The following is a 16,074-nucleotide window of genomic DNA, read 5'->3' as shown; positions in this document are numbered from 1 at the left end:
GCTTTCCTAGGGAAAAATCCGATTACTTTCTTCCCTACTTAGATTAAAGACAATACTTAAAGAATTCTTAAGGGAACAAATGGCTTTGATTTTTCTCTCTAGAAACCAAGCTCTGTCCGCATCGATCAACTGGATCGTGAACAGTTCAACCCCGATGTGATTACTTTTCCTATTATCGTCCACTTTGGGATACGCCCTGCACAGTTGAGTTATGCTGGAGACCCACAGTAAGATATTTTTCAGTGTTTGTCTTAGCCAATTTCACCTTCTACTAACAGCTGAATTAGCGAGGAATCCCCTTTAGTGGATTTTTTCTTTTTAAAAATTAAGACCTGAAATGAGCCATGTTTCCAAATTCAGGTTACCAAAGGAAGCAGGTTTTGGTAGCTCCTGAAGAATTATGTTCTCTACATGTTTGACTGTAGGAAATTATTATTCAATAGATTATCCTTGGCAGTCTTGGTCAATATGAGTCCTGTATTGTTTTTAACCTTTAAGGAACTTTTCCTTTATCCATCATTATAGTACTTACTGTTATGATTCTTTTTTATTTTTTTCAGTGCCCTCTAGAGGAAAGTAGCACCATGTTGGTTCTTAGCACTGCCACATTGACGCAGAGTTCTGTTTTTTGGGGACATCTTAGTAAGAGCCCAACATCCCATGCAAAGTCAAGGGTTGTATTGGAAGGAGAAGCCATGACTTCTAACTCTTAGAATTGATGTTACTTTCCAACTGGCATGTTAGTGTTTTGCTGGGAGAAAACGAAGATGTGTGGGAATGGAAATAGTACCATTATATTCTTCAGGAGTGTTTGGATTCTCTGCCTTGTTAAACAAACAAACCGCCTCCTGATTTAATTTTTTTAAAGGATTCATAATGGGAGAAAAGGGCATGGGAGATTTTCAATTCATTAATCCAATTCTGGCTGATATATTAGAAGAGGCTAAAGGGTTTTGTTCTTTTTTTCCCCCCTTTGGATAAAAGTATGAAGCAGTGAACCAGGCACTGTGTAAGTACTTCTTTCTTTCCTCCATTCTCTAAAAAAATGTTATCAAAAAGGAGACACCCAGCTAAGGCCAAGAAAGGAGCAGTTTCAGTATGACAGAAAATCTTTGGAAAGTCCCTTCTTTTCAGAAAAGTGTTAGTAGAATGTGATTAGGCTCTCGTGGACTCTCAGATGGCAGGAGTGTGAACGGATAGAAGACTTCATATTCTCTTCATTTTCAGGATGCTTTAACTGTGATCCAGGTTATAACATATTTGGCTACAAATATGCTTATTTTTGTCATGGCATATATAAATTGATATATACCATTTGTCTTTTTTCCCTTCCCAGTGGAAAAATGGATGTCCGTAGCTATGTAGCTTGGGTATTGTCTCAAAGGGGGTTCTCTTTTCTAATACTCTCCAACTTTTACTTTCAGTGAAGGCATTTTGGACATGGACAGTATCTTTATTAAGTAAGAGGTCTTTCAACAAACATCAGAAAACACATATTTAAATAAAATGTGTTACTTTCAAAGAGGTAACAATGAGAAACCATACATGTTTCTATCGGTTTTTGTGTGTCTCCCTAGGAATTTTTTCCAGAGAGATTCATCTGTATAGTGACACCTCATTTTCAACCCATGTAGGCAGCAGTCAACTTAATAAGGTCATCCTCCTCCTCAGCACCCCCCAGATCACATCCTTCCTTAGAATGAAGGTCTGCTACCATTAAGGATATTCACAAGAATACATTTATGATTGAGCAGGCCTGTTAGAACACCTGGCTTTATTGCACTTTAGATTTGCCTTCTTTTTGTCTGAGGTGTCTGTCTGTCCTTTTCCTTAGGTACCAGAAACTGTGGAAGAGTTACGTAAAACTTCGCCACCTCCTAGCAAATAGCCCTAAAGTCAAACAAACTGACAAGCAGAAGCTGGCACAGAGGGAGGTCGGTATTGGACCCTGTTCTCCTGTGACTAATGGTGATGCACTTCAGGTTTATTTGAGATTGTTTTTACACCAAACTTCTAGAATAAGATGGAAAGAAACTTAAAAAAAATCACACTTTAGGGCTTTCTTGGTGGGGCAGTGGTTGAGAGTCCGCCTGCCGATGCAGGGGACACGGGTTCATGCCCCGGTCCGGGAAGATCTCACATGCCCGTGGAGCGTCTAGGCCCGTGAGCCATGGCCGCTGAGCCTGCGCGTCCGGAGCCTGTGCTCCGCAACGGGAGAGGCCACAACAGTGAAAGGTCCACGTACTGCAAAAAAAAAAAAAAAAAAAAAAATCACACTTTATTCCCCTCCTCACATTAGTATGCTGATTGATTGTTTTCATCTTTTAGTAGCTAAGGGACCATTTTCTCCCCCTAAAAAGGCCAGTTTTTTAAAGAAAGTTGGGAATAAATATAGCTTCTATAGAAGTTAAAGTTTAAAACGTGCTGGATCAGCCTTTTATCATTAATTAGGCTGCACATAGTATTACTTGTTCAAATTTCGTGGTCTTAAGCTTGTAAAAGATTGGCTTCCATATGTCTGTTAGTTTGGTAAGGTGAACTGATTTTCTAAGGTTTTATATCCCAGATCCATATTTCTTTACTAATGGGTAGTATTATCTGTATTCTAGGATCATTTGTGTTTTAGTTTTAATTTTAAGAATAAATGGATTCAGTATCAACATAAATTTTGTCTCAGTAAGGTTTTATTCTGTTGCCACAGTGTAAGAGCAAGGTGGGGTTTTTTTTGTTTGTTTTTTAAAAGTATTTATTTATTCATTTTGGCTGCGCCAGGTCTTGGTTGCGGCACACGGGATCCTCATTGTGGCATGCAGGATCTTTAGTTGCGGCATGCAGACTCTTAGTTGTTGCATGCAGACTTCTTAGCCGCGGCATGCAGACTCTTAGTTGAGGCATGCATGCGGGATCTAGTTCCCCAACCAGGGATCGAACCCAGGCCGCCTGCATTGGGAGCACAGAGTCTTAGCCACTGGACCACCAGGGAAGTCCCAAGAGCAAGGTTTTGAAGCTGGCAAAAGTGTTTGAATTCTGACCTCATCACTTTCTGTGACTTAGTCAGCTTCATTATAAAGGACAGAACCAAGGCCAAGAGAGGCTGACTGAGATGTCCCTCTGTTGGTGCACCCAGGGAAAAAGGTGGTTGTATGGACTTGGAAATACTCCATTTAACTTTCCTCCAGTGGTATTGGCCTGTAGTAGGAACTTAATCAATGGTGGAGCTGGTGGTGGTGGTGGTTCCTGTTGTAATTATGAATTCCTATGAGATTTTTATTGAATAAGCGTCCAAGTATAAAGTTATTTTTTATCATTAATTGTTTGAAGGGCGGCATAAAAGGGAAGAGTCAGTTCCTGTTTATGTCTTGCAGAAGTTTTGGATCACTGTCTTTTTTAAATAAAATGTACCCTTGCTGCAAGGGTTTGCAAATTGGAAGACAGCTTTGACAATTACATGGGTTTCTGGTTAATTTACTGATTGTCTGTCTTATATGTAAATGCTTAGCATAAGGCTTGATTTAAATATAATTTTTACATGCTGATTTCAAATTCCAAACACCACATTTTGTTTCTTTTTCAGTAAAAGGGCATTTTTTGTTTGAACTTGCCAGAGTAGTTGATTTGGTTTAATTTTTTTCTTATCCATTTACCAGGAAAAGCTGGCTTATCCCCAAGGCCTTTATTATTATTTTTTTAATCTAATTTGGCAAGAAGAGGTTTGACTACCTGAATGTAAGGGTGAATGAATCCAGCTAATTTACTAATGCTTGCTGTTTGGCTTAGGACTGCTTTAGAACTTAAAGGTTACTCATCATAATGGGGTCTTTTCTAGGAAGCGCTCCAAAAAATACGACAGAAGAATACCATGAGGCGAGAAGTAACAGTGGAGCTGAGTAGCCAAGGATTCTGGAAAACTGGCATCCGTTCTGATGTCTGTCAGGTGATGACGCTTCTAAGAACACAATTATACCCAAACATCTCTTCCTTTAAAAGGCCTCTGGCACTGAAGTCTTCCTAATTTTGAGAAGTTTATGCGGAACATATTACCTGTAGCTAAATGGAACACCAACCATAAATTGTTTTCTGTCATTTGGGTTTTGTTTTTGTGTCAGTTTTCGTGTTGTCTTGTTTTGTTGTGTGTGTGTGTGTGTGTGTGCTTGTGCATGTGCACAGTGGGGGCATGGGAGGCACTGACTTAGTAATGCTCAATTCTGTCTCTGTACACTGAATGAAGGCAGGTCTGTTCTTCAAATGCGTCTGCCTGTTTGAGCTCGTGCGTAGGTGCCTGTCAAAAGAGATCCTCCAGCAGCTCTACCGGCAGATTCCCTGAAGGTGGTGTGTACAAACTTTCCAGGCTGATGACTCAGACTTATATTGCAGAGAACGGAAGGCATTTATGAACAGAAACAGTATACATTTCATGTTTGAGCCAAATGATAATGTTTTTTCTTTGGGTAAACTTAATAGAGGAACATATCAGCTATATATATAACTGGCTCACTAATAAGTATTTTTGTTTTCCTTATGGGTGGAATTTTTACCAGACTAGAGGTCCCCAAAACTGAGCATGTTCTTTGACTCTTCACGTGATTCTTTTGTTATGATTGATACTGGTTGCACTCCATGGGAATTACAGTAAAGGAAATGATTACCCAGGCTGGAGTCAGGTAATGCAGTTTGCTATGTTCGGCCTTTGGGAAGAATACTTCCAGGCTGCCACTTATCTGTTGTGATGGTAGCATGTATTGTAATAAGTTCAGATACTCTTAGGTATTCATTTCATCATAATGAGTTTTCTTTTAAAAAATCAATGTTGGCATTTAATTATTGTATTGAACCGTGGAATTTAATCGTATCATTGAAGGAATTGCTATGTCATTCATTTACCATGTGAAGCTAAATGTTTTTGTGCTAGGATGAACTGCTATTGATGCAGTATTGCTAAATAGTTTGAAAATAATCATCTACAGTGGTAGCCAGTACATCCACCAAGTCCTCAGTTATTTTGCCAATTGACCAGTATTTTTTTGTACTGTAAGTATTTTCAGAAGTGACTCACATACTTCCATTGATTCTTTCTTAGCTCCACTTGGAGCCTTATCACCCAGTTTTTCTGTTTGCTAGTGTTTCTCCAAAACCAACACAACACCATAATTCCAACATAATGTCTTAAGACATAAGAACAATGAGTGGAATCTTCAACAATCTGCTCAAAATCTGGTAATCGTGGTGATAAGTCCAAGTTGATTGTTTGAGAGCATAACATTGAGCAGCATGAAGAACTGGAAAGGACCTGAGAGTTCTTCTAGTTCAGTGGCTTTTAAACTTGTGTTTTAGGTTGACTTTGAAGTTTTTTTTTTTTTTTTTTTTTTTTTTTTTTTGTGGTATGCGGGCCTCTCACTGTTGCGGCCTCTCCCCTTGCGGAGCACAGGCTCCGGAGCACAGGCTCAGCGGCCATGGCTCACGGGCCCAGCCGCTCCGCGGCACGTGGGATCTTCCCAGACCGGGGCACGAACCCGTGTCCCCTGCATCGGCAGGCGGACTCTCAACCACTGCGCCACCAGGGAAGCCCTGAAGTTTTTGTTTTTTTTTTTTTTTTTTTTTAATCAAAACCCTGTGGCACCCTAGTTTGTAAAAAGATAAAAAAAAACCCAACTGATTGGCGAGTGGTGGGTATGAAGGGAGTATCCATCCCATTGTACGAGATCTCTCTCCCACCCTGTGGAGCAGTCCTTAAGGCAGTTTTGTTCCGCTGAACACAGTTTTTTTGAAAAGCATTGAGCTCTTTCTACCCTTTGTTTTTGTAAAACAAAGGGGTGCTGAATGATATGTTCCCCTGCCGTTTTCTGTCCTTCAGCTGTGACACAAATAGCTCCTCAGCTGGATTGGAAGCAGCTTGAGGACTCGGTTATCTTCTCTCTCTCTCTGTATATTATATTTTACATTCTGTTTTGAGGTTGTTAGGCAAACACACTCAATCAGTTCTTTTGACTAAGTGGTTGGAGAAAATGGACCTGATTAAAACTCTGGCAAAGGTTAATACTTCTTTTTTTTTTTTTTTTTTTTTTTTTTGCGGTACGCGGGCCTCTCACTGCTGTGGCCTCTCCTGTTGCGGAGCACAGGCTCCGGACGCGCAGGCTCAGCGGCCATGGCTCACGGGCCCAGCCGCTCCACGGCATGTGGGATCCTCCCAGACCGGGGTACGAACCCGTGTCCCTCGCATCGGCAGGCGGACTCCCAACCACTGCACCACCAGGGAAGCCCAATACTTCTTGATCTAATAATGGTTCCTCCATCTGGAGGACTCCTGTTCTTCCACAGAAAACTGGCATCTGTTTCAAAGCCATGCTTCCATTCTCCTCCTATTTTTTTACAAGTAACATTGGCTCTTAACTATATTTAATTTCTTATCCCAGAATAAATGTTTTCTTTTTTGTGTGTGTTCCTTAAATAAGATGGCAGGTAGCATGTAATAATGTAGTTTAAAACATTCAAAATAAATGCATTTAGTATTTTTGGTAATGAAGAATAAGAATCTGATTGAGAAAGAGCAGTTAAATGAAATTATACACTGAATACTCTGAATAACCCTGAAGCCTGTGAAAAAATGGACTCATACTTAATTTTAAGAGAAAAAGGCTGAGTGCAGCTCTCAAATTGTTGGGTGGGGGCAGGGAGAGCTTTCCTCTATTTGGTAGTTCATTGGTGTAGAACCTACTTTTTGTTAGTAATAATTGCTAGTGGGTTGCCAGCGAAAGCCTTGTGATGCTGTCTGGCTGCCACTGGCGATAAAACTATTGTGATGAATCTAAGGCAGAGCAACCTAAAGACCAGCATCTCACTCTAGAAGCGTAATTTCCCAACCAGAGAAGACAGCAAGGGTTGTTAGGAGATAAGAAAATTCTACCTGATGCCCCAATCAGTGTTAGGAGGAATGGAAACCTACGGGTGGTCCAGTAACCTGTAATTACACGTGAACTAAATGCAGACTTGAACCATATTTACAGAGAAATGATTGAAAGATTTTCTCAGTGTTACTGCTTGTTAGAGTGAATTCCGGGTAATATGGAAGAAAAAGCAGAAATTAAAACCAAACTGAGGCTGAGAAATTCAGCATTATGACTCGGAAGAGGAGAAAAGGTATCATGTGGCTACAGTATCTGTGCTTTAAGAATGGGTTTTGCGGGCTTCCCTGGTGGTGCAGTGGTTGAGAGTCTGCCTGCCAATGCAGGGGACATGGGTTCGAGCCCTGGTCTGGGAAGATCCCACATGCCGCGGAGCAGCTAGCCCCGTGAGCCACAATTACTGAGCCTGCGCGTCTGGAGCCTGTGCTCCGCAACAAGAGAGGCCACGATAATGAAAGGCCCGCGCACCGTGATGAGGAGTGGCCCCCACTTGCCACAACTAGGGAAGACCCTCGCACAGAAACGAAGACCCAACACAGCCATAAATAAATAAATAAAAACTTTAAAAAAAAAGTGGGTTTTGCACACCGAAGTTGAATTGGTGTCTTAGAGGAGTAGGTACCTGTGCCCTATGCTAAGCTAAGGAGATTGTCCATGGAAATCAATAAACTGAATCACAAGATTGAAGGATGAATAAATGTGACACACAGAGATGTCAAAAAAAGGAGCAAATAATCTGCGTCAGGACAGTCATATAACCAGTATGAGGCTCATGCAAAACTGGAGGACACTACAACTCCTTATTTTTATGAGGAGGCATGATGCCTGATGAACTACACGTTATGGCTGGTGTTTGTATTGAGTGGACAGAGTTGTATTTGGACTGATTAATAGCTGGCTGCTTTCCTATAGTGACTATCTAGAATGGGATGGAAGCCTGCCATGTGTTATCAAACTAACTGATGTTCTTGCTCAGTGATTTAGCAGGTGATGACTAAACAGTGAAAAGAAACATCTCTAGGGATTAAGAGATTTTGGACAACACATTGAAGGAAGTATTTTCTAAGTTAAAACTTGGGGGAAAAAAGGAAGAACCTCTGAGAGGCATATGGCTTCACAGTTACTGTTAACAAAATCTTTAGACCATGTGAGAGACTTGATTTTTTTTTCTTTTTTTTTTTACTGGAGAAGTAATGCTTCTTGTGAAGAAAGAAGAAGATTTTGCTTAAAAGCTAGCTGGCCTGATAGAGAACTATTATTATACTTTTATTTTTAAAAATATCAATATTACAATATTACAATATCAATATACAAGATTAGAGAGGAAAGTATAATGAACTCCATGGACTCATCAGTCAGTTTCAACAGTATCAACAACATTTCTATAATATCAAATGCTAGTCAATGTTCACATTTTCCCGATTGCCTATTAAATTTATTTGCCTGTTTGAAATGGAGTACAAACAAGATCCATACTTTGTGATTAGTTGATGTTTTTTTAAGTCTCTTTAAACTGTGGATTCTCATTCCATTTCTCCCTTTGCTTTCCTTGCAAATTTTTATTGTGGAAGAAACTGGATCAGGTATTCTGTAGAGTTCCTAAGCTCTGATCAGGGTTTCCTTGATTGCAACTTTATGGGGTCATTTAACACGTGTTTCTGTCCCTTGTATTTCCTACAGATTGGTAGTTAGATCTAATCCTGTGCCATCTAATACAGTACCACTGGCCACACATGGCTATTTGAATTTAAATTAATTAAAATGAAATTAAATGAAAAATTCAGTTTTTAGTTGCCCTCACCACATTTCAAGCACTTAATGGATACCTCTGGCTAGTGTCTGTTGTAACAGCACAGATATAGAATATTTCCAGCGTCATAGAAACTTCTGTTGGACAGCAGTGATGAGTTTAAAGTTCTTTTTTTCTTTTTTTTGAAGGACTTTTTCATAGGGAGTAGTGTGGTCTCTCTCTTTTTAATAAATTTTAAACATTTATTTATTTATTTGGCTGCACTGGGTCTTAGTTGTGGCATGTGGGACCTTTGTTGTGACACGCGGGATCTTTAGTTGCGGCACATGGGCTCTTAGTTGCGGCATATGGGATCTAGTTCCCTGACCAGGTATCAAACCCGGGCTCCCTTCATTGAGAGTATGGAGTCTTAACCACTGGACCACTAGAGAAGTCCCTGGTCTCTCTTTTTTGTGTGTGACGTTATTAGTTATTGAGGGATCATTACCTAGGCCCAGTAATTCATTAGGAGTTGCCAAAGTGATATTCTGTCTTTCCTTCTGCATTTATCAGAATACTTTTATAAAGAATATTCCCCTCACCAGCTATTTGATTATGCTGAAGTACAAATCCCATATAGGACAAAACCAAAAATATTTCTCATTCGATTTATTCCATAATACATACACAAACAGTAGTCTTACAATAACAGTATTAATGGCACCACCAACAATATGATTATGGGAAGTAGTTTGTTTGGGGTCTTTTTGTCTGTGATTATAGCTATATCCCACCAGGCATGCACACTCAGATTACCGTGTTTTAAGGTCATTTGTGCTTATACCACAAACTGGATACACAGATTCATTTATTTTATTTTACTTTTGATTTTAAAGGTTCCTTTTAAAAATTACATATTGTCTTATAATTATGTAGAATATTTACCATGATTCCAAACTCATATTTACAAATGCAATTATGTTTTTTAAAAATCTAATTTCTATCTCTGTTGCTTCCACCTTGTTCTTGCCACTTTCCCTCCCACCCCAAAGGTAACCATCTTTTAGAAATGATTTAATTTTTCCCATTTTAATATAAGCAAATAGACACACACACACACTCTCTCTCTCTCTCTCTCTCTCTCTCTCTCTCTCTTTTGATATATGTGGTCTCCCCTCTGTCAAACTGTTTTGAAGTTTTGTGGTCACTTACGAGGTCTATTTTATTTGCCTTTTTTTCCTTTCCATATCTCTTTTTGTATTTAGGAAAGATTACATATATATATATATATATATATATATATATATATATATATATATATTTTTTTTTTTTTTTTTTTTTTTGTGGTACGCGAGCCTCTCACTGTTGTGGCCTCTCCCATTGCGGGGCACAGGCTCTGGATGCGCAGGCTCAGCGGCCATGGCTCACGGGCCTAGCTGCTCCGTGGCATGTGGGATCTTCCCAGACCGGGGCACGAACCTGCGTCCCCTGCATCGGCAGGCGGACTCTCAACCACTGCGCCACCAGGGAAGCCCAGGAAAGATTATATTTTTGTTCTAATGTTTACCTTTATTGTATAATTAAACTTCTCCCTCCTCTCCCTCTCTTTCTATATGTGTGTATCCCACTGTCTGTTAATGAAAATAACTACTATCTGCTACAGCTGGCCCTTGAACAACATGCATTTGAACAGCTTAGGTCCTTCTGTCTCAGTGTCCAAAGATTTTTTTTTTCTTTAAAAACTAACAGTAGTTTTACTAGAATATGTCTCAGCTCCTTTTGATTAATTTTTTTCAGATATGCTGTGTGCCCTTTCAATATATACTTTCACATTGTCTTTCGTCTCAGGAAAGTTTTCTTGAGTTACTTATTTCATTATTCTATTGTTTTGATTTCTTTTTTTTTTTTTAATAAGGACTCCTATTATATGCATCTTGTATCTTCTTTGCTTATTTTCCATATCTATCATTTTCTCTTAAATCCTTCATTTTTTCTGATTTTTATTTTTTCTAAAAGTTTTTCTTTTTTCCATCTTTTATTTCTCAAAGGCACTATTCATTGGTTAATATGCTGTTGTGTTCCTTCTGTTTAGTCTATATTCTTGAAATCATTATTTCCTTCTGTGTCTTTTTCCTGAGTTTTATCACTTTTCAAATCTTCCTTTCCTCCAGTCATCTCATTTCTGAATTAATATAGTATTTATTAATAGTTTTCCTTATAAATGTTATTGTTTTCTTAATTTAGTTTGTTTTGAAATAATAGGTTACAGCTTTCATTGGTTTTATTGGCATGTTTTTCTGGCGTTTTATTATCGGAGGTATCTTGTTCTATTCCTTTCGTCTATTTTCTTATAAAATCCTTGAGTGTGATTTAATCATGATTCTTTTCCATTGCTTTTTAAGTTAAATCATGTTAAATAAGTGAAATATTTTCCTGTGCTCTTTAAAAAAATATTTATTTATTTTTATTTAAAAATTTTTGTTGGCTGCGTTGGGTCTTCGTTGCGGCATGAGGGATCTTCATTGCAGCATGCGGGCTCTTTGTTGCGGCACATGGGCTTCTCACTATTTGTGGTGCACAGGCTTCTCTCTATTTGCAGTGTGCCGTTTTCTCTCTAGTTGTGGCGTGGGCTCTGAAGTTTGTGGCATGCAGGCTCTCTAGTTGAGGAACGCAGGCTCAGTAGTTGTGGCATGCGGGCTTAGTTGCTCCACGACATGTGGGATCTTAGTTCCCTGACCAGGAATCAAACCTGCATCCGCTGCATTGGAAGGCGGATTCTTTACCACTGGACCACCAGGGAAGTCCCTATTTTCCTGTACTTTTAGAAGGAAATGTAAAGCAGAATAGTTCTCATAGTTCTAGAGCCTCTCCTTCTGTTGTTTTTGCAAAGTGATTAAAAAAATGGGGGGTGGGTGCTCATTATATGAGATCTGCTGCATCTGTTTTGTTCCTCCACTTTTATCTGGACATTCTCTTTCTTTTGCCCTTTGCCCTTTATTGTTTCTCTCCTGCTAAATGTGGCTTTTACTCCTAGCACTTTCTTTACACCATGGGGCTTTACCCTGGAAGGGAACTTGAGTTTTTAATTTTGAGCATTTTTAGGGCCCAGGCTTCTCCCACAGTGTTAGACTGTCCTCTTATACTCATCCAGTGAATTGGATTCTGTAGAGCCCTCTCCAGTTTGGGCCACAATTCCAGTGAATATATGTTAATTTGGGGGCTCTTCCATTCTTGGGGTCATCAGGAGCCCTGCTGCTCTCCCTGTGTTTTTTCTCTCTTAGATGCTGAGACCACACACAGGTCTTTGTCCTCACCCACACTTATTTTGGCATTCATGGGGATACCTTGTCATCTAGTTTTTATGTATTTATTGTTCACAGTTCTATTTTGCTATCCTGGTTGCTCATTTTTAGTGGAGAATTTGAATAGATTTAAAAACTGTGCACTGCCGTTTTCTTACAGTCTTCCAAAGGAGCTTTTAAAAATGAAAGCAGTTTCTAGGCATGAATGGAGTGGGGAGGAGATGCTTAGTGATTGTGTGTATTTTAACATGTCAAAAATTGATAATTTAAAAAACTGAGCTAGAGCCTCGTAGATAACCTTGAGACTTGTTTGTCAGGGATACAAGATGGACATGGGTCATATATACCGTTCCATGGTGGTCACAAGAAACATACCTGGAAAGAGAAACTGGCTCTATTTGGAGCAAGTTTAGAGGAAGCGGCGAAGGGACTCACAGCTGTTTCACATAAGTAAAGGTTTTTGTTCTTTTCCAGGGGTAGACCTAAGTTCAAAGGGGTAAACCTCCAAAGAGACAGATTTGGACTAATGATAATTTTTTAATAATCAGAGTACTCTAAAGGTAGTGTTGTTTTCTTAACAGGTAATGATTAATCTCTTCCCGGAGGTATTAAAACACCAGTTTGAATTCATACTTCAGAAAGGTAGTTACACTGCATAGTCTTCATGACCCATCCTCCTTGTGTGCTTAGCATCAACACCCTTGAGTCCCCTGCAATTGAAATGCCTGGAAAACTATATTATACTTCGGCCGCACAGTTTGTTTATTATTGTGTTTTTTAATACAGCACTTATCAAAACGAAGTGGACAAAATGCCAATAATTTGAATCAGAATGGCATATCTCTGAGAAGCCCTTGGGAGCAAAAAGAGTGTCTTCATCTTTTTTCTCTTCCACAACTAATATAAGCCTTACCCGTGGAGGTGCTTAATATGTATTTATTGAATTGAACTGGAAAGAAAGACTTTCTGTTGATTAGAGATCCTTTTTGGGAGAACTAATCTTTCTTTATAAGTTAATACAGGAAACTGATTTCTGTAGTTTCAAGCAAATCCATTATCGTGTATTTTTAAATAATGCCAGCTTAAAATACTTCAAAGACTAAAATGATATAAAGCACATGTCAGTCATTCTGGGATGGGCTCTGCCCATCCTCCAGGTTCTGATGAATAAGAATGACTTCTTCATTCTCTTGAGTTCTAGGGAAACATTATTAAAAAAAAGAAACAGATATGCTTTCCATGAAATCTCCCAATAAGGAATCTATAGCCAAATGAAAAGTGAAATAAAAATAAAAGTTCTGTATCCTCAGGTGATTTAACTGTATTGGTGGTTTTATAAAAGTTGTCCTTATAATGTTAGATTGAGTGTTAAACCTAGAATGGCCTTTCGAGATCATCTGGCTGAGAAGTTCTTACCCAGAGGATAGTGATGGGCTTTAGAGATCCGTGAATTCATTAAAATTCCATACAATTTTTGCATGTTTGTGCACTTAGGCACTTTTCTGGGGAAAGATTCATTTTTCTTAGATTCTCAGAAGTGTCTTGACACTGACAAAGTTTCAGAATTTGTGAGTCCTAATCCATTCCCTTAGAATTAAAGATAGACAAAGAGACACAGAAATTCTTATGACTTCCTTAAGGTTACCCTGCTGGGTACTGATGAACCATGGCTATTCCTACTTCAATGGGGGCCAATAGGCCTTGTTCTAAGCAGCTTTTTGTATTTGCTCATTTAATCCTTTTAACTGTCCTTGAAAGTAGCTACACTGATTGTCTTCATTTGACTGGTGAGGAAACAGCAACAGAGAGGTTAGATAATTTGCCCTGAGTGCCATGTTGAATGAGTGACAGAGCAGGATTTGAACCCAGGCACTCTGGTTCTAGAGACCGTATCTTTAACGGCTGTAGTCCACCACCCCTCACAGAGGATATGCCAGGATGCCATGCAGCCAGTAAACTGTTTCAGGACTTTGTGAGGTGGAATTTAGGATGTAAAGATGGTCCTTGTTTGTTGTGAAATAGATGAAGTGTTTTTAGTAAGTTTTTATAGAGTTAAACATACTGAAATACGCTTTTTCCTAGCATGCCATGATGCTGCCTGTTTTGACTCATCATATTCGCTACCACCAGTGCCTAATGCATCTGGACAAGTTGATAGGATATACTTTCCAAGATCGTTGTCTGTTACAGGTAAGAATTACTCTCCTGTACATTCATATAATAACAAGATAGGAGTAATTCATCTTGCAGGTTACAAATGGAGCACTGAGATTCTCTGTTCTGGGAGATGATGAGGATGTTTAGAAACAAAGCTCTCTCCACTACTCTACTCTTATTGCCACTTTCAAACCCTTTTTCTCACTTTTTTTTTTTTCTTTTTGATGCTGTCCCTAAAGAAATAGACTAGGGCTTCCCGGGTGGCGCAGTGGTTGAGAGTCCGCCTGCCGATGCAGGGGACATGGGTTTGTGCCCCGGTCCAGGAAGATCCCACATGCCGCGGAGCGGCTGGGCCCGTGAGCCATGGCCGCTGAGCCTGTGCGTCCAGAGCCTGTGCTCCGCAATGGGAGAGGCCACAGCAGTGAGAGGCCCGCGTACCGCAAAAAAAAAAAAAAAAAAAGAAATAGACTAAAGCTAAAATTTGCCCGTCAAACCTGACCGCTTCTTTCAGCTTTTCCTCCTTTATGGCTCTTCTTTCCAGGTGCTGCCATATTCTAATTCTTCTCTGAAAGATGTGGTTTTTTAGGTTTGTTTAGAAGAGCTTGCACCAAAGCTTTGGAAATTTGACACTGGAGGAAATAAGACGGAAAGATCAGGGCTTAAAATTTGACTAGATGAACAGACCTCTTTCCTGTTTCATTTGAGATGATTTAAAGATGGTGCTTGGGGCTTCCCTGGTGGCGCAGTGGTTGAGAGTCCGCCTGCCGATGCAGGGGACACGGGTTCGTGCCCCGGTCTGGGAAGATCCCACATGCTGCGGAGCTGCTGGGCCCGTGAGCCATGGCCGCTGAGCCTGCGCGTCCGGAGCCTGTGCTCCGCAACGGGAGAGGCCACAGCAGTGAGAGGCCCGCATACCACAAAAAAAAAAAAAAAAAAGATGGTGCTTGTATGCTGAATTTGTTTTTGTTTTTGTTTTTATGCTGAGTTTTTAAGACTGAACTTATTTCATTGAAATTTTAGCTGGCCATGACCCACCCAAGTCATCACTTAAATTTTGGAATGAATCCTGATCATGCCAGGAATTCTTTGTCTAACTGTGGAATTCGGCAACCCAAATATGGAGATAGAAAAGTTCATCACATGCACATGCGGAAAAAAGGTATGTTTGGATTCCACTCTCCTGTTTTGTTCTGTCTCCTGTTGTAAATTAAATCCCCACCAGGAATGGTTCCCTGGTGACTGTTTCATTCTCTCTTTCTTTAGTGTTTCCTGACCCATATGTAATAACATTCACTTTGAGCAGAGCATTATGATAAGAGTAAATGAATTTGTGAGAAAATTTTCTTTTTCCTGTCAAGTGTTTTAAGTAACTAAGTTGATCAGACTTGTAGACATGCTAGTCAAATTGGGATGAGATAGATAATTTTCTTTCTACATGTCATATGATGGTCCTAGAATTCTTCTTACAGTATTTAGTTGTGATTTTTTTTTTAATAGGAATTAACACCTTAATAAATATTATGTCACGCCTTGGCCAAGATGACCCAACTCCCTCAAGGTAAAGTAGATTTTTTAATAATAGCTTTGTTGAGATATAATTCACATACCATACAATTCCCCCATTTAAAGTGTACAATTCAGTGGTTTTTGGTTTATTCACAAAACGGTGCAACCATGATCACTGTCTAATTTTAGAGCATTATCATCACCCCCAGAAGAAACCCCATACTCCCCATTTCCCTCAGCCTGCCCAGCCCTGGACATCCACCAGTCTTCTTTTAATCCATGTTCAATATTTATGGATTTACCTATTCTGAACATTTTGTATAAATGGTGTCATACAATATGTGGTCCTTTGTGACTGGTTTATTTTACTTTACATTATGTTTAAAAGATTTATCCATGTTACAGTATATGTCAGTGTTTCTTTTTATTGCCAAATAATATTCCATGGTGTAGGTATACCATGTTTTATTTATCTAGTCAC

At 39.4% G+C, this 16,074-nt stretch overlaps 1 protein-coding gene across 6 annotated transcripts in view; it reads left to right on the top strand.

Moving 5' to 3' along the window:
* DROSHA (drosha ribonuclease III) overlaps positions 1–16,074 on the top strand; it is a 129,465-nt gene that overhangs the window by 61,910 nt on the left and 51,481 nt on the right. For 5 of the 6 annotated variants that reach the window (XM_060092754.1, XM_060092758.1, XM_060092757.1 and 2 more), the window contains 6 exons: positions 103–227; positions 1,835–1,934; positions 3,827–3,934; positions 14,013–14,120; positions 15,108–15,246; positions 15,585–15,645. In XM_060092754.1, the coding sequence (XP_059948737.1) occupies positions 103–227; positions 1,835–1,934; positions 3,827–3,934; positions 14,013–14,120; positions 15,108–15,246; positions 15,585–15,645 (641 nt within the window). Of the gene's footprint in view, positions 1–102; positions 228–1,834; positions 1,939–3,826; positions 3,935–14,012; positions 14,121–15,107; positions 15,247–15,584; positions 15,646–16,074 lie in introns of all 6 variants that reach the window. The other variant, XM_060092756.1, reaches the window with a different exon arrangement.

This window comes from Mesoplodon densirostris, chromosome 3, assembly GCF_025265405.1.
Source record: "Mesoplodon densirostris isolate mMesDen1 chromosome 3, mMesDen1 primary haplotype, whole genome shotgun sequence".
NCBI lineage: Eukaryota > Metazoa > Chordata > Mammalia > Artiodactyla > Ziphiidae > Mesoplodon > Mesoplodon densirostris.
This window is presented reverse-complemented; position numbering and strand designations above follow the sequence as displayed.